Genomic DNA, 19,508 nt, shown 5'->3' with positions numbered 1-19,508 from the left:
GAAGAAGGGTCTAAGCCCGAAACGTCAGCCTTCCTGCTCCTCTGATGCTGCTTGGCCTGCTGTGTTCATCCAGCTCTACACCTTGGTATCTCAGATTCTCCAGCATCTGCAGTTCCTACTATCTGTTTGTTACAAATTTGGTTCTACTGTAGAATCAGTGATTGCAGTCACTCAATAAACTACCTGAACATTTTGCTATGTTTAAAAAATGTGGAGCTGGAAAAGCACAGCAGGTCAGACAGCATCCAAGGAGCAGGAAGGTCAATACTTCGGGTTGGGACCCTTCTTCAGGGCTGGGAAGGGGGAAGAAAGCCCAGAAATAAAGAGGGAGGGACGGTGGGGCTGAGATCATGGCTGATCTGTGTTTCTGTGCCGTCTGCCCACCATTGTACTGTATCTATCTCATCAGACTGCCCGATTTCAAAGGTGAATTTGATCACATGATGGAGCTCATTAAGAAATACAAGGCAATTCTTACATTCAACTTATTATTAAAATATAGAAAACATATTATCCATGTATTGGAAACAGGCAAGGAGTAGGAAGTTGTGGTCATTTCACTGAAACTGCATTTCTCATGGAAACTGATGAAAATGTTAGCGGGAGCACAGCCTAGGGGATATCTAATGAGAACACTATCAATTTGACCATACATGTTGTTGTTAAAGCTGGCTCAACTGCATGAGTTGCTAAATTCATAAATTCAATGAATCCAGATTCAGACATTGACGGAGCGTTAAGATTGCCATGGTGGAGTAATAGGCTGTGAATGTCCAGGACTTATTTAAGAGGTACATTAGTGAATAGACTAGCAAAGTCGAATGAGCACGTAGAAATGGCATTCCAATAATGTGCGATTCCTATATGATCTTATGATGCTGAAGGAAGCTTTCGCTGCATGTATGGAGAACTCACTCAGAACTGGCTGTAACCACTTGTTCAACCATTTGGCCACTTCATTTTGTGCAAAACCTGTCATTGGTAAAATAGGACACAAAGAGACATCACTTTTGAGTGACCTGGATCGCCAGTACATACATGGATTCACTGAATCATAAGGGGAAGACAGAAGGTTTTAAATCTTGTCTCTATTTTCAGTGAGTATGAAATTGTGTTTATTTGTATGCAGGTGAGGGTACTAATTGGATATTTATTTTGTACTCCTATAAATAGACACAGATGCAAACTATGGTTGCTGGGATAGGAGATTCATGCTTACAACGTTAAGTCTATATAAATAAGTTTTAAAATTGTGTAAATATTGGCTCCAGTTCCATCCTTCACCAGCTGGCTTTCTGAACTAGAACAGTTAATGTGGCAGGATTAACTAAAACAATAATATAGGAGATACTAGGGATATGATAAGAATGAAAAAGAATCAGAAAGTGCATTGAATAAACACTAACCTTTGCATTCCAGGTGTGGTCCTTCCCATTGTCCTTGGATGGAGCAGACAGATGTGACATTACCTTTCACATGCAAATAGCCAACCTCGCACTGGTACATGACTGTACTTCCAAATGTTGTGTTACTTGGTAGATACTGGACAGTATTCTGTAAGACTGGAGGAGGTCCACACTCAACAGCTGAGGAGATCCAAAACACAATGGATCTGTATATCAGAGTCAGCTCCAGGTAGCTTAAGTATATTAATATTCACAATACTTCCTTTTCCTTACTGGGAACAAATGTATGCATTCCTCTAATTTACCAAAGATTTCTTATTAAGATAAACCAGTTCCAATGCATCTTTAAACAGCTGTTTTCACCAAACTAGCTTTTTTTTTTTAGTTTCACCAAGTAGACAGAATAACGACAATTAATAGAAAACAAGGATCCCCAATCCTCAATCTCTGGGGCCTGAAGCAATTCCACTATTTGAGATTTTTTTTTAAAAAATTCATTCGCAGGATAAGGGCATCGCATTTATTGCCTGTGCCTAATTGCCCAGAGGGCAGTTAAGAGTTATCACATTGCTGTGGGTCTGGAGTCACATGTAGGCCAAATCAGGTAAGGATGGCAGTTTCCTTCCCTAAAGTATATTCATGAACCAGATGGGTTTTTCCTGACAATCAGCAATGAACTCATAGTCATTGTCAGATTCTTAATTCCAAATACTTTTATTGAATTCAAATTCCACCATCTGCTGTGTTGGGGTTTGAACTCAGGTCCCCAGAACATTGCCTGGGTTTCTAGATTAACAGTCCAGCGATACCACCACCAGTCTGGTGCTTCCCCATGTTTTACATGCAGCAGAAAAATATTATTTATTCCAAGCACATTGTAACAACAGAAGCCTGCTTAAGGTTTTTGGGGGGATTTTTAAAGGTTTTTGATAACTTTTGTTCTTCTAGCTCAAGTGGATGGTTAAGGAAAAGCCACAAGATATTATTATTAATTACGAGTACACTGATAGAGCAGGAACTGGTGCAAACAAGTTATGGGCAATGACACTGGGTAGGCACTGTATGTATTTCAATGCATTTTTCATCATGTCCGTTCTGCTGAATTTAACTACCTGATGCTCTGTATTACAATAGATGAAAGTTTGAAGCTGATTAAAAACAAATTATCCTGTTGCACAGATTGCAGAGAGTATTTCAATGCTCCCCATGTCATCGATCAATTTGATCCCTTAAGTAAGTTCTACTGCTTCTTCACACAGGTGGTAGTGGAAATCTGGAAAGGACAGGGGACACATGGGAACACCCCTGCTTGCTAATTCCCCTCCAAGTCAGCTACACACCATTTTGAGTTAGAACTATAGCACCATCCCTTGACTGTCAGTGAAAATCCTGGAACTCCCTTCTGGATCCCAAACATGTGGAATTCACATGCAACCGGTATCACAGATCAAAAGGGGATTTCGAGATGCTTGGAATCTGAATAATATGGACATTACTAATACTAGCAAATGGAAGGGAATAAAGGATCGGATGCTTTATTAAAGCTAGATTCAGACTTAGCTTATTGATAAAAACAATAAAATATCATCTATCGTAGCCGGGTATACTGGTACTTATGAACAATCCTAGGGCGTTTGCTTTTAAAGTACACATTCATCTTGTGACAATGAGTCGAGTTCTCCCAGCCTTCATTAGTAATTCTCACACAAGCAGCAGATTCAATTGTCCAGCTCCCCCTATTCCCTGTGCGTGCCAGAAATCCGGGAGATTACTGCTTTACAATGGGTTTACTGAAGCCTAACAGATTTCAGCAGTTCAAAAAAAATCCATCAGCCCAATTTAGGATTGGCAATAAATGCTAGCCTAGCCAGAAATGCACATATCTTGTGAATAAATAAAAAAGAACTTCTTTTTGTAAGGTAATTGGGTTTAGCCAATATTTATAGTCTTAAACAAAAACAAATTGCTGAGAAAACTCAGCAGACCTGGCACCATCTGTGGAGAGAAAGCAGAGTTAACGTTTCAGGTCCAGTGACCCTTCTTCAGAATACTGAATTATAGCATTAGATTCGCATAGAAATATTCTGAAGCACCCACCTTCACATTCCAGGTTTACTCCTTCCCACTGTCCCTGTGCGGAGCAGACTGATGTGTCATTTCCTCTCACAGGGACATAGCCAATCTGGCACTGGTATGTGACTGCACTTCCATAGGTTGTGTTGATTGGTTGACTGGACATCATGTTTAATAAAGTTGGTGGTAATCCACAGTTAACAGCTGAGAAGATATAGGAAGATATGAGTTAAGACCATTTAGTGGTTGTAAAACAAAGTTATTGTAAGAGTTCAGACCTATGATTTTCCAGATCTGTGCAGCTTTCTGTTAAATCACATGATTCATGTGCCCTCTGACCTATTGTGGAAAGTGCTATCAGCTCTTCAATTTCCTGATAATAAACTTTGCATTCTCCAAATGATATCTGTTCAATTGCTACTCGAGGGAAGATGACGTGATGACCCATGCACTCTATACATTGTACAGACCTATTTGGGGTGTTTGTGTCTCTACTAGCCAATTTCGACAAGAGGAGAATGCAATCAACATTAAATATTTTGAATAATATCATGGTATTAGGTAATGGTTCTGAAAGGGTTAATATTGGAGATAACAAGGTGTAGAGCTGGATGAACACAGCAGGCCAAGCAGCATCAGAGGAGCAGGAAAGCTCACATTTCGGGTTTGGACCCTTCTTCAGAAATGGGGGAGGCAAAGGGGATTCTTAAATAAATAGAGAGAGAGAGGGAAGCGGATGGAAGATGGATAAAAGGAGGAGATAGGTGGAGAGGAGCCGGACAGGTCAAGGAGGCAGGGATGGAGCCAGTAAAGGTGAGTGTAGGTGGGGAGTTAGGGTGCGGGTTGGTCAGTCAAGGGAAGACTGACAGGTCAAGGAGGCGGGGATGAGGCTAGTAGGTAGGAGGTGGCGGTGGGGGTTTAGGTGAGAGGAGTGGATAGGCAGGAGAAAGGATGGACAGGTTAGGGAGGCGGGGACAAGCTGGGCTGGTTTGGGATGCGGTCGGGGGCGGATGCACCCTAACTCCCCACCTACACTCACCTTTACTGGCTCCATCCCTGCCTCTTTGACCTGTCTGTCTCCTCTCCACCTATCTGCTCCTTTATCCATCTTCCCTCTGCCTCCCCCTATTTATTTCAGAATCCCTTTTCCCTCCCCCATTTCTGAAGATGGGTCCAGACCCAAAATTTCAGCTTTCCTGCTCCTCTGATGCTGCTAGGCCTGCAGTGTTCATCCAGCTCTACACCTTGTTATCTCAGATTCTCCAGCATCAGCAGTTCCTGCCATCTCTGAATCAGTTAATATTGGAAGCTGTATTAGCCTCCATCCAACCTGATGCTGTTATCCAGGAAAATTGAGGAGCGTAGCTCCAGATTCTGAGAAGGTTAGATGTGTCACCTCTGATTTTTGATTGCCTTGACAAGGATCAAAGGCAATAGTTTTTAGTTGGAAGAGGTTTCCATTTATCCAATACTAAACGTTTAGAGGTCTTGTAGCAGAATGGGTAGAACCCATGTCTCTGAGTCAGAGTCCTGCTCCAAGACTTGATGGCCATGGAGGCTGTTGTTCATAATATAGTAAAGAGGTCAATTGTCAACCTATAAGTTCTTCCAAACTATCTGTGGAAGGCAATAACAGCAGAAGGATCTCGTGACAAGCCATGCTTGATGCAAAACAGCATGCCTCAAGCCACAGCCTCTGGTTACAGGCTGGAGACCTGTTCCAGAAAAAGCTAGAAACAGATATGAGCTTTGCTTGTCTCATGCGTCACTAAATTTTTTATCTTTAACTACTGGGTGACAGACAATGCATTGATCAAAAATGGACACAAAACATTCAAGATTATTTCTACACAGATAGAATTCCAATGCAGAGAAGTTATGATAAACTTATACAGAATTTTGGTTAACTCCCCTTGGATTATTAAAGAGTGTTCTGGTATCTGTTATGAAACAGTTAATGCTGGGGACTGCATTATGATCCATCAGATCGGATGATGTCTTATACGCACGGGTGGGATTAAGGCAGAAATATCTGAGGATCTCATACAAGTACAACCCTATATCTACAAGTCTCCCCATAGTCTTAATAACTGTGCCTAACAAACTGATGTAACTTAATCTATTTGCTCGCTATCACGCCAACAACTAGATCTTAAGACAAGAGTGTCTACTTGTTAAATGTAGAAAATCAGAGCAGAAAAAGGCCATTCAGTTCTTCAAGTCTGCTGCACCATTCAAATGATCATGGTTGATCACCCGCTACCTGTTTTCTCCCACACTCTACGATACCTTTAGCCTTAAGAGCTAAATCTAACCCCTTCTTCAAAACAACATTTTGGCCTCAAATGCTTCCCGTGGCACAGAATTCCACAGGCTCACCATTCTCAGTGAATAAATATATCCTTATCTTCGTCATAAATGGCCTACCCTGAATGCTTAAACTGTGACCCTTAGTTCTGGATTCCCTCGTCATTGGGAACATCTTTCTTGTATTTACCCTACCCAGCCCTTTTAGAATTTTGTAGATTTCTATGTGATACCACCGTTCCCCCTATCATTCTTCTAAACTCCAAACTCCGGCGAATATAGTCCGAGCCGATCCAGTCTCTTCAAATGCCAGTTCAACCATCCTAGGAATCAGTCTGGCGAAACAAAAACAGAAATTGCTGGAAAAAACTCAGCAGGTCTGGCAGCTTCAGTGGAGAGAAAGTGGAGTTAACATTTTAGGTTCAGTGACCCTTCTTCAGAACACAAATCACTCGAAACGTGAACTCTGCTTAACAGATGCTGCCAGACCTGCTGAGATTTGCCAGAAAATTCATTGGTTTCAAATTTCCAGCATCCACGGTTCTTTGTTTTTTGATCAGTCTGATAAACCTTTGATGCCCCTTACATAGGCAGAACATCCTTCCTCATATAAGGAGGCCATAACTGCACACAGTACTCCAGGTGAGATCTCACCAAGATCCTGTACAAGTGCATCCCTGCTCCTGTATTTGAATTCTTTCTTTGTGAAGGCCAACATACCATGTAGCCTTCTTTACCCGCATGCTTACTTTCAGTGACTGGTGGACAAGGACATAGAGGTCTCATTGCACCTGCCACTTGCCCAAACTATCATCTTTCGGATAATGATCTGTTTTCCTGTTCTTGCAGACAAAGTGGAAGGAAGGGGGACAAAGCTTTTAGAAACAATTACTTGGGACATAATAAGTTATCACATGGAACAAGGTGGTTTGATGTGGAAAAGCCAGCGTGGATTTCTAGCGGGGAAATCATGTTTAACTAACTTGCTGCAGTTTTTTTTAATGCAGGCAGAATGTGCAAACTCCACACAGATAGTCACCCAAGTTGGAATTGAACCCAGGTCCCTGGTGCTGTCAGGTAGCAGTGCTCACCACTGAGCTATTATGCTACTTGTTTTTCAACATTATACAGTGTACGGTCTGGGGTTAGCAATTTATCAGAAAAATGGGAACTTGCCAAGCAGAATTTGTGTGGCATTTCCCATAGTTCTCACGGATTATGCACATGCATCAGGGGTTTGTGCATTCTCCCTGTGTCTGTGTTGGTTTCCGGTGGTTTCCTCCCACAGTCCAAAGATGTGCAGGTTAGATGGATTGGCCATGCTAAATTGCCCTATAATTTCCAGGGATGTGCAGGCTAGGTGGATTAGCCATGGGAAATGCGGGGTTGCAGGGATAGGGTGAGGGTTCTGAGTTTGGGTGGGATGCTCTTCAGAGGGTCGGTGCAGACTTGATGGGCCGAATGGCCTCTTCCTGCACTGTAAGAATTCTATGATCATTAGGGAGGTGGCAGAAAGTGAAATGCTAAATCAGCTTCACAAAGATTAACGGACAGAAAACCTTAACAATCATTTAGTTTCTGTATTCTGCGGAAGGGACCATGCCAGTTCAAGATGTTCATATGAACTCTGAAGGTTTGTGCAATGCAAGCAACACTGGTAATCATGTTCTTTTGTTTCCCAACTCCAGTTGCATTCAGGACATTAAGAACCAGGTAGAATGGAACTGGAATCACACAAGGCAGATCATCAGGTTTCTAACTGTTTGCAGTAGTGGTTAAAGGAGAAATCTTGGCCAACCCACTGGGAGGAACTGGGTGCTTTGTTTTTGAATAGTATCAGGATATTTTCAAACGGACACAGTGTTAGATTAATGCTCCTACTGAAGGATACCATCTCCAAAAATATAGCTCTCCATCAGGCAATGTATTCAAGTCTACAGGGGAAACTTCAGAAGAGGGAGTGCCACCAATAGAGATGTGCAGATTTTGGACATGAGGCATAGAATAATTCAACACAACAGCAGGCCACTTGGCACATTGTGCAGCTTACACTGGCTCTTTGAAAAAATGTCCAAAAAATCTCATTCTACACTCATTCCCCATTCTTACAAATTTGCCCCTTCCTGGTATTTAACTGACTGTTTTTGATTGGGGGTCAATTAGCTCAGTTGGCTGGTTTACAATGTAGAGTAATGGCAACAGCACAAGTTCAGTTGTCACACTGGCTGAGATCACCTTTTGACAACTCCAGTTTCTAAGGGCTCTCTAAGCAACTTAAGCCTTTCTTCCCCGATATTGTTCTAATACATCTCCTCTGCATTCTCTCCAACATTTTGACATCCTTCCTGAAATGTGATGCCAAGAATTAACCCCAGTATTTGCCAACCAAAGCCTAATCTGCAATTTAAAATAGTTTGGCATAATCTCTGCTTTTATACTCCCTGCCTTTAATTATAAAGGCAAGGATCCTGTATGCCTTTTTAACAACCTTTTCAACTTGTCTTACCACCTTCAAAAATTTGTGAAATACATTCTGAAATATGTTTTGAAAGTACATTGCTGGATCTTTCTGTTTCTCAACCCTCTCTATCACTGGGCCGTTTCATTTAAATTCCCTCTTCTTTCATCCAAATGAGAAATTGTCATGTTAATAATCAAACAATCAATCAATTAACTAATGACCAATTTCCTGCACACAAACTGATCACTTGCCTTTTTTCAAATGAGTTACAATGGCCTCTCAATCGGCATTTGTCTGCTTACCAACAAACTCTGTTCCCAACTCTCTCCAACACAGTAACGAACAAAGACATTGAGGGCTGTCTCATGCACTTCAGTATGATTTATGACGGTCGACAAGTGTTTTACCTGAAGATTAACTTTCTCACTGTTTATTCAAGCACAATAATGATTTAATGATCAGTTGTTCATCAGAGATTGATCAACTGGGTGTTGGTTTATTTAAAATAGTAAAAATTTATGTTAAAACATTAAAGCAAACTGACTGCTTTAATTCAGATGTCTATGTGCAGCTTGCAAATTCAAAACAGGCCTAACTGCCAGACAGAGTCACAATCCTAAACACAGATCATATGGAATCCTGAAGGGTGAATTCTCTTAAAGGCACGGTACACATACAACAGAATTAATGTCGGATAACCAGGTATAGAGCTGGATGAACACAGCAGGCCAAGCAGCATCAGAGGAGCAAGAAAGCTGAAGAAGGGTCCAGACCCGAAACGTCAGCTTTCCTGCTCAGCCTGCTGTGTTCATCTACACCTTGTTATCTCAGATTCTCCAGCATCAGCAGTTCCCACTATGTCAGAATTAATGTAGGGTTTTTTGGAGGTTGGACATAATAGGGGAGAGAATTAAATGAGAGAAAAGTCTCAAACAGTCGTTAATGAAATATTTTTGTCTTTTTTTTTTTTAAAACTTGCAAGCTTTCTAGAGCACATACCTTCACATTCCAAATTCGCTCCTTCCCACAGACCCTAAGCAGAACAAACTGAAGTGTAGTTTCCTCTCATATAGACATAGCCAACCTGACACTGATACTTGACAGTATTTCCAAAAGTTGTATTGACCGGTGGGTATAACAGTGTGTTTGGTAAATCTGGTGGTGATCCACAGTCAACAACTGAGGCGGCACAAATTATGGACAAAATTAAAATTAAATACATTTTTGGTCATATCTTTGCACTGAAGTTTATAACATACCCAACTGCATTGTAATTCATCATGTAGGAGATGTATACAATGGAGCACATTTTCATCTTCACCACATGACTGACACAGCAGTGCATAACTGATGTAAGTATTGCCTTCCTGCTCTCTCAGTTGAATATTAAAGATATCGCTGCTATATTTAAAGAAGGACAATGGAGTTTTCTCCAGTGTTGAAAAGGTCATATTGCAAAATCCATTGGCCATCATGGTTTATATTGTGCTCATGTTCACTGGAACCAGCTAAGATGCTTTGTGCAGATTCCCTGTCACTAAAACTTATTGATAATAGTCTAAGTTACTGTTAGCAAGTTGGCAAGGATTCCCACATGGGTTTTCAGAAGTTGGGCTCAATCTTGATAAACAGTAAATTTTTATTACGTAATACTTAATGGATAGTTACATTACATCTGAGATACATGATAATCTTTTGTGAGACTATTAGACTCAATTTAAAAGTAAATACACATTACTATTAGTGACAGTGATCTTAGCACTTATGACTGTTACTGCTATACTAGTTAGACACCAGTTAAACACCAGTAAGACACCGGTTAGTTCCTCCTAGGTTCAATCCTTTTTAATCGTGATGGACAAAGCTTATCTGGTGATGTCACTGGTCACCAGGACTTAACTCCTGGGTGAACTCCCCAAAGGTCAAACAGTGTTATCATTACAGAAGACATGTCAGATATAATATACATAGCGAAACCAATAAATAATCTCAAAAATTAGGAGCTATTGGAAATATTACAGGAAAAAATGCTGTTTTCAGAAAGGAAAGAAACATTTGCATTTATATAGTGCATTTCGCATACTCAGCTTGTTCCAAACGCTTTATAGCCAACTGCGTAACGTAGTCACAATTGCAACGTAGGAAATGAAGTAGCCATTTTGCACACAGCATGCTCCCATAAAAGCAATGTAATAATTAGCATATATTCTGTTCCTGCCATTCTGCTCAAGGGATAAATGTTGGCCAGGGCAGAAATGGAACTTCCCCAGCTCATCTTCAGTTTGTGCCTGGATCATTTGCAACTAGCCAAGGAGACGTTTGACATCTTGATGGAAGACACTTTCTCTGACAGTGCAGCACTCCCTTTACACTATCCAGGAGTGCCCACATTGATTTTGACGCAAATCTCTGGAGTTGGATTTGAACCCCCAACTTTCTGATGTGATTGACATGGGCACATGTTGAGAGGTGATGGGGACAGATTTTAGAAAGACAGCTAGAAGGATAAAAGATTCTCCTGAGAAATGGAAAATGGTATGGAGAATTGAAGAGAGAGACGCACAAGGCAGAATGAATTGAACGAGAAGAAAATTGCACAATAGTCTGTCCTTAGTTCAACCACCAAAAATAATGATGGGAAAAGATTGCCGATCAGGATTTGAGTTAATGCATTTGCAACTTGCCCGTGAGCATGACTTTGCAGATCCTTTAACACCTCTGAAGTTTCAAAATAAATTACTTTCAATTTAATTTCCCCAGGTTCATTTCTTTTTACCTTGCTTGACTTTGCCTAATCTAAGGAGCATTATTAATAATGCCCTCCATCTTGCACATATTTCAATGACAATGCATACTTATACATTCCATGCTACCCTTATGATCAGTGCATAGCATGAGGAGAAATCTTCAGGCATTCCTTATAATCTTATATTTCACAGAGGATCTCGATACAATTTGTTTTAATGCGACTGACGGTCAGATTGCCTGGCAGCTCACAGGGATTAATTAGCTGACACTGATAAGCTGACCCTGCCATCCACCAGGATTTGAACTACAACCTAAACATTCAGGTCCTGGTGTCATTTTAACTGAGGTTTGGAAACATTCTGAAGCACTGACCTTTACATTCCAGCTTTGCTCCTTCCCACTGCCCCTGTGCAGAGCAGATTAACGTATCATTTTCTCTAACAGGGACGTAGCCATCCTGGCACCGGTATTTAACTGTACTTCCATAGGTTGTGTTGTGTGGTGGATATGACACAGTGTTTGGTAAAGTTGGTGGTGATCCACAGTCAACAGCTGAAAAGAGACAAAAGATACGGCTAAGTACATTTAACTACATTGAAATAAAAGTCAATGTTGGGCCTCAAAGCTGAGATCTTCCTATTCTGTATGACTTACTGACATGTTACAAGATTCATTTGCTAACTGATTATCAAACTTGTCATGATCTAGCACTTTTAACATAGTGAAACATCTCAAGATGCCACAGGAATAACAAAATGTGACACTGATGCACAGAAGGAGACTTTTGAGGATAAATAGTTGCATGGACAAATTAGGAGAAATAACGGCATCATGGTAACGTCATTGGACTAGTAATCCAGAATCCCAGGCTATTATTTTGGTGACATGGTTTCAATACCCACCATAGCAGATGGTGAAGTCTGAATTCAATAAACACTAGAATTAAAAGGTGGTCAAAAGGCAGCGATGTGTCTATTGCTGTAAAAACTAATCTAGTTTGCTATTCCTCAACAGAAGGAAGTCTACCGTCCTGATCTAGTTTGACATTCATGTGACTCCAGCCACACACTGCTGTAGCTACACTTTGAAATGTCCCAACGAGACACACAGCTGTGTCAAACCACTACTAAGTCTAGATAAAGGAATGAAACTGGACGTACCGTTCAGCATCTAGTATCAGAAATGACAACAAAAGCGACAGCCATGTCAATCTTACAAAAGCCTCCTTACCAACATTTGGAGGTTTGTGCCAAAAGTGGGAGATCTGTCTCACAAATTAGTCAAGCAACAGCCTGACATAGCCAGACTCTCAAGCTCATAACTTACAATGTTCCAGATGCCACTATCAGCATCCTTAGATATGTCCTGTCTGCCAGAGGTGATGGCACAGTGATATACCATTGGGAGAAAGATACCCTGCCCACCATCAGTATTGACTTTGAACCTCATGAACCAGGTCAAAAACGGGCAAGGAAACCTTCCTCTGATTACGATTTACCACCTGCACAACTCCTGCCTTAGTTAATGAATCAGTACTCCTTCACCTTGAGCACCACTCGGAAGAAGCAGGAAGCATTGACGATGGAAAGGACGCAGATTGCCCTCTGCCAAAGGAGCTTCAACATCCATCACTAATAGCACCACTACTGACAGAGCTGGTGAAATCCAAAAGAATGTAACTGCTAGCTCGGGTCTGCAGCAGGGGGTAAGGAATAAAACTGAGGGAAAAATCTCATCCTCACCAGCCAAATATAGGAAGGCATACCAGGAACATCATCAGACACCTAAAAATGAGGGGTCAACCTGGTGAAGCAACAATACAGAAGTATTTGCATACTTAACAGCACAGAAGCGGCATGCACAGGGCTAAGTGATTCCACAACCAACAGATCAGATCGGAGTTTTAACCTCTGTTATCCTGCTAGTTTTGAAGAGTAGTGGGCAATTTAACAATTAACAGGTTGTGGACGCTCCGCAAATATCCAATCTTCAACAAAGGGGGAGCCCAGCACATCAGTGCAAAAGACGAGGCTAAAATACTTGCAGCCAGAAGTGCCAAATGGATGATACTAAAATTTTTAAAATTGCAAAATAGGCTTTGATTGGAAAATACTGGGGCTAATTCTTGGCATCACATTTCAGGAAGGATGTCAAAATGTTGGAGAGAATGCAGAGGAGATTTATTAGAACAATATCAGGGAAGAAAGGCTTAAGTTGCTTAGAGAGCCCTTAGAAACTGGAGTTGTCAAAAGGTTAAGAATAGATTTGTTCAAAAGTTTGGAGAGCTTAAATAATTCTAATGCTAACTTTGCAACAACCCGTGGTAGTTGCTTGGTCACCAAAACAAACACTAGTTAGCTTAAGTCTTTGGATTACAAGGCTTGTGAGTGCAAGATAGGCTTTTCAGTGGCAGAAGGATTAGTAAACAAGGAGAACAGCTTTAATTTTTTTTAAATGGAATCCATACAGAGTGGAAGCAGGCCATTTGGCCCATCAAGTCCACTGACCCTTGGAAGAGCACCCCATCATACCCACCCCCTACTCCTGGACACTGTGGGGTAATTTAGCATGGCCAATCCAACTAACCCGCACACCTTTGGACCGCATATGGAAGCCGGAGCACCTGGAGGAAGACCATACAGACCTGGGGAGAATGTGCAAACTCCACACAGACAGTCACCAGAGGCTGGAATTGAACCTGGGTCCGTAGTGCTGTTAGGCAGCAGTGCTAACCACTAAGCCACCGTGCCACCCCTTGTTAATTAGCAACAAAACCAGAAGTGACATGAAGAAAACCATTTTACGCAGTGAATTGTGAATTATAATGTAGAATGCACTGACTGAAAGGAATAATAAAAATAGATACAATCAAAACTTTAAAAAGTAAGAGTTAAGTTGCTGTAAGTCTGTCAGATCATAGGGCTGCTCTCTCATTATAGAGAGATGACTGGTGGTGATTTAACCTGAGGGTAAGGGTTTGGGTTCTGCCAGGGCCTATCAGCTCCTGATGTCATTACATCCTTGGTTTAAACATGGACAAAGAGTTGAATTCCAGATGTGAGGCAAAAGTGACTTTCCTTAACATCAAGGCAGCATTTGACGGAATCAAAGAATCCTAGCAAAACTGGATTTGATTAGAATCAATCTCTCCACTGGTTAGGATCATACCTGGCAGAGAGAAAGATGGTTCAGGTTGTTGGATGTCAACATCAGCTCCAGACATCTCTGCAGGAGTTCCTCGGGGTAGTAGCCTAGGTCTCACCATCTTCAATTGCTTCATCAATGATCTTCCCTCCATCATAAGGTCAGACATAAGAAGGTTTGATTTTCCAATATTCAGTAATATTTCCAACTCCTCAGATATTTAAGCAGTCTATGTCCATATGCGACAAGACTTCAACGATATCCAGGCTTGGGTTAACAAGCAGCAAATAACCTTCATGCTACACAACCATCAGACAATGATCATTTCCAACAAGAGAGAATCTAGACATTGACACTCAAGATTCAATTGCATCATCACTGAATCCCCCACTATCAACATACTAGGGATTACCATTGACGAGAAACTAAACTGCACCAGCCACTGGAAAATACTGTGACTCCAATAAAAGGTCAAAGGCTGGGACATCTGTGTTGAGTAATTCATCTCCTGTCTCCCAAAAGCTTGTCCACCATTAACAAGGCACAAGTTAAGAATATGAAAGAATACTTTCCATTTGCCTGGATGAGTGAAGCTCCAACAGTACTGAAGAAACTTGACACCATCTAGGGCAAAGCAATGCGCTTGAATGACACCCTATCCACCACCTTATATATCCTCTCACTGCACCATCAATACAGAGCAACAGCAACAGACAACATATACAAGAACACTGCAATACCTCATCTATAAGACCATAGGAAATAGGAAATAGGATCAGCAGTGGGCTGTTTGGCCTTTCGAGCCTGCCTCACTGATCAATAGGATCACAGATGAACCAACATTCCTCATGTCTACTTCCTTACATTTTCCCCATTACCCTAGATTCCATGACTGATCAAAATTCTATCTATTTCAGCTTTAAATATACACAAGGACTCTATTCCTACAGCTCTTTATGGTAAGGAGTTCCAAAGACTCACAACCCTCTGAAAGAAGGAATTCCTCTTCATCTCAGTCTTAAACTGGCACTCCTATATTCTGAGACGATGCCGTCTGGTCCAAGACTCTCCACTAAGGGGAAACGTCCTCTCAGCATTTACCCTGTCAAGCTCCTTAAGAATCCTATATGTTTAAAAGAGATCATAGAGTCATAAATTTGTAGAGTCACAGGGCATGGAAACAGATCCTTTGGCCCAACTCATTTGCACAGACATCCTAATCTGACCTAATCACATTTGCCAAGATTTGGCCCACATCTGTCTAAAACTTTCTTAAATCATATAGCCATCCAGATGCCTTTTAAATGTTGTAATTGTATAATCACCTCTAATTCTAAACACCAGTGAGTAGAGTCCAAACTTGTTTAACCTTTGCTCATAAGGCAATCCCTCCACACCTAGGTTCCTTTCATAGTAGAAACCATGGAATTGGAAGATACTACCTAGAAAGTCGAGAACAATAAATGCAGGTATACAGCAGCATCTGCAAATTCCCCTCTAAGCCAAACAGCACCCTGACTTGTAGCTATATCACTGCTCCTTCAATAATGCTAGGTCAATATCCTTGAATTCATGTGCTAACAGCCTGTAAATGTACATCACACGGATGGCAGAGGGTGAAAAAAGTGGCCATCACCACCTTCTCCAGGCAATAAGAAATGGGCAATAATTGCTGGGCTAGCCAATGCTGCCCAAATCCCATAAACAAATTTTAAAAGTAGATCATTAAGGAGAGACTACGTGGATTTTTTCACAGAAAATTATGTTTAACAAACTTACTGAAGTTTAATAATGAGATAGCAGAAAGGTTTGGTCAGGGCAACTGCAGATGAGATATATTTGGACTTCCAAAAGACATTTGGATACAGTGCCACAAAACAAGCTTGCAAGCAGAACTATGGTTCAAGGAATAAAGAGGAAAGCAGCAATATGAAGCAGAATTACCCGAGCAGTTAATGGATGTTTTTCAAGCTGGGAAATGTTTGTAGTGGAGTTCTCCTACGGTAGTGATAAAAATTGGGGATGCATAAGAAGCCAGAATTAGAGGAATTCTGAGACCTTGGAAAGTTGAAGGTTGGAGGAGATCACAGAGATAGAGATGAGCAAGGCAGTGGAAGATTATGAAAATAAGGATGAGAGTTTTAAAATCACGATATTGCATGATGGTGTGGTGACTCAGAATTGCCCGAGTAATCTGAAACAGAGAATAATGTTTAATAGATACTTTTTGAGTTGAAGGAATGTCTGTAGTGGATTTTCCAAGGGAACAGAGCTGGGTTCCTTTTCTGTTATGATATAAATTATTCACCAGGATTTTGACATACAAGGCACAGTTTGAAAGTTTGCGGATAATACAAAACCTGGGGAACCGAGGAGGCTAGCATAGAGCTTCTAAAAATGTAGACACATTGATGGAACGAGTGAACACATCAGGTGAAGTTCAATGCAGGGAAATGTGAAGAGGTTAATTTTGGTGGGAAGAACATGGAGCAACAATATAAAATTATAAGCACAACTCTAAAGGGATGCAGCAGCAGGAAGATATTAACACCCTGGTGTTAATGTGCATAAGTCAAGTAAAGGTGGCAGGGCAGGTTGAGAAAGTGGTTAATAGAACATATCGTACCGAGGTTAATAGAGACATGGAGCACAAGGGCAGAAAGACTATGTTGAGCTTGAATAAGACACTAGTTTGGCCTCAGCTGGAGGTTTGCATCAGATCTGGGGATGCACTATAAGAAGGATGTGAAGGCAATAGAGACATTATAGGCAAGGTTCAAGACAATGGTTCCAGGAATGAGAAATTTCAGTTATAAGGGTAGATGATAGAGTTAGGATTGTTCTCCTTGTGAGGAGATTTAGCAAAGGAACTCAAAATCACGATGGATCCAGACGGAGAACATGGGGAGAATTTTTCCCACGTCCACACTAACTGGACACAGATATAAAGTAATTGGTAAAAACAAGCAAAGGAAACAAGGCAAAATATTTTCATGTAATGAGTGGTTAAGGTCTGGAATGAGCTACCTGAAAGTGTAGTGAAAATGGGTTCAATTGAAGCATTTAAAAAGGGAATTAGACTATTATTTAAAAACAAAGACCATACAAGTTTACTGGAGAAGACAGGAGAACAACACTAAGTGAACTGTTCATTCGAACAGTGGCCGAGGCGTGATGGGCCAAAAGAAACCCTTCTGTGCTGAAACAGGATATTGGTGGGGCCTCTTCTGGAGCACTATGTCCAGCTCTGGTCTCCCTCTTACAGGAAGGATATTATTGAGCTGGAGAGGATTCAGGAGAGTTTTACCAGGTGAATGCCAGGTGTCTTTTCCCTATGGTGGGGATTTCAAGACTGGGGGGGACATTTTTTAAGGTGAGAGGAGAAGATTTAAATAAGACACAAGGGGCAATTTTCTTTGTACAGAGTGGTTCCAGAGAAAGTGGTGGTTGCGAATACAGTTACAACGTTTAAAAGACATTTAGATAAGTACATGAACAAGAAATGTTTGGAGGGATACGGGCCAAGTTCAGGCAGGTGGGACTAGTTTAGTTTGGGATTATAGTCAGTATGGACGGAAGGGTCCGTTTCCATGCTGTATGACTCTATGACTCTATGACATTAGGTGAGATGACCAAAAGCTTGGGCAAAGAGGTAGATTTTAAGGAGCATCTTAAAAGATACAAGTGAAATAAAGGGATGAAACGGTTTAGGGAAGGAATTCCAGAGTCTGGGGCTGAGATAGCTGAAGGTGCAGCCATCCATGATAGAGTGATGTACATTGGAAATACACAAGAGGCCAGAATTCAAGGAGATCTCAGATCTTGGAAGGTTCAGGGTTAGGAGGACATCACAAAGACAGAGACGAGCAAGACTACAGAGAATTTTCAAAATAGGGATAGAGTTTTAGAATCAAAATATTGCTTGACTGGGTGCTGATGTAAATGAGCAAGGACAGGGACCCAGAGTGAGTTAAGGCACAGGCAGCACAGTTTTGGATGACCTCAGGTTTATGGAAGATAGAAAGAGGGTGGTTGGCAGTATAATAGAATAGTTTATTTTAGAGGTAACAAATGCAGGACTGAAGACTTTAGCAGCAGGTGAATTGAGAAAGGGCACAGTTGGGTAAAGTTACAGAACTGGAAGTAGTTGAGCTGGGTGATGGATATGCAGTTGGAATTAAGCTCATCTTGGGATCAAATACAATACCAAGATTGCAGACAGGCTGGTTAGTCTTAGACTATTGCCAGGAAAAGGAAGAGATTCAGGAGCTAGGCAATGGAATTTGTCATGAGGATCAAAAATGCCTAAACACCTTCAATCTTCCCAATACTTAATTGGAGGAAATTTCTGTTCCTGCAGTGACAGATTTTGGACAAACAGTCCCATAATTTATTAATGTGGAAGAGTTGAGTGGGATGGAGGTGAAGCAGAGTAACACTTTGTAAGCATATATGCATAGAATAGTACTATTTTCAGATGTTATTGCTGTGGGAAATCATATAGATATGAACTAGCAGAGAGTTAAGATAGATCCTTGAGACACATCAGAGGTAATAGTAGGGAGGGTGGGGGATATGTAATTGAAGGTCATTCTCTCAATTTGCTTCGATAGATTAGGTAATAAGGGATGGGGAGCAAATGCTGGCTTAGCCAGTGACACCCACATTCTGCCGAAGAAAAATAAAAAAAAAAAAAAGCTAAGAATGGAGACCAGGGAGTACAGTCTCACAGGTGGACAATAACTGAGAGGTAATGGAGAAGGACTGTGTGGTCAGCCATGATAAAGAGAATGCATTACAATAACAATTTCATTTTTGTATCTTTCATGCTGTGACACTTATTGACAAACATCTGCACAGTATTTATGTGTTGCTACAACAACTGGAAGGCAATTATGAATACAGAGTCACTCTAGCATTGTCATTTACATAGAATCACAGTTTGACTTAGGTTATGAAACATTCTGGAGACTGACCTTCACATTCCAGGTTTGCTCCTTCCCACTGCCCCTGGGCAGAGCAGACTGATGTGTCATTTCCTGTTATAAGGACATAGCCAACCTGGCACTGGTACACAACTGTACTTCCATAGGTTGTGCTAACTGGTTGATACAGTGTGTTCAGTAGCGATGGTGGTGATCCACAATTGACAACTGCAAAGAGTCAAACACAAGTTAGTTTATAGTTTTGTACATTGTGTATATTATACACTCAAAACATGATTTCCATGCAATATTTTCCAAGATAAGTCTATATAACACCAGCAATGGGTCACATGTTAGAATGGATGGCAAATTCACTGCAGTCAGTTTCTGGTTCAAAATAACCTTAGCTCACCAGAGGTTAGAGAGGCAAGCCTCACTGAAAAC

At 41.1% G+C, this 19,508-nt stretch overlaps 1 protein-coding gene across 2 annotated transcripts in view; it reads right to left on the bottom strand.

Moving 5' to 3' along the window:
- LOC109910763 (sushi, von Willebrand factor type A, EGF and pentraxin domain-containing protein 1-like) overlaps window positions 1–19,508 on the bottom strand; it is a 46,457-nt gene that overhangs the window by 12,031 nt on the left and 14,918 nt on the right. For both annotated transcript variants that reach the window (XM_048595150.1, XM_048595151.1), the window contains 4 exons: window positions 19,116–19,292; window positions 11,368–11,547; window positions 3,504–3,683; window positions 1,407–1,586 (listed from right to left, as the gene is read on the bottom strand). In XM_048595150.1, coding sequence (XP_048451107.1) covers window positions 1,407–1,586; window positions 3,504–3,683; window positions 11,368–11,547; window positions 19,116–19,292 — 717 coding nt within the window. The remainder of the gene's footprint in view (window positions 1–1,406; window positions 1,587–3,503; window positions 3,684–11,367; window positions 11,548–19,115; window positions 19,293–19,508) is intronic.

This window comes from Rhincodon typus, chromosome 3 (assembly GCF_021869965.1).
Source record: "Rhincodon typus isolate 14 chromosome 3, sRhiTyp1.1, whole genome shotgun sequence".
Lineage (NCBI taxonomy): Eukaryota > Metazoa > Chordata > Chondrichthyes > Orectolobiformes > Rhincodontidae > Rhincodon > Rhincodon typus.
The sequence above is the reverse complement of the archived record's forward strand: the minus strand, read 5'-3'. Positions and strand labels throughout refer to the sequence as shown.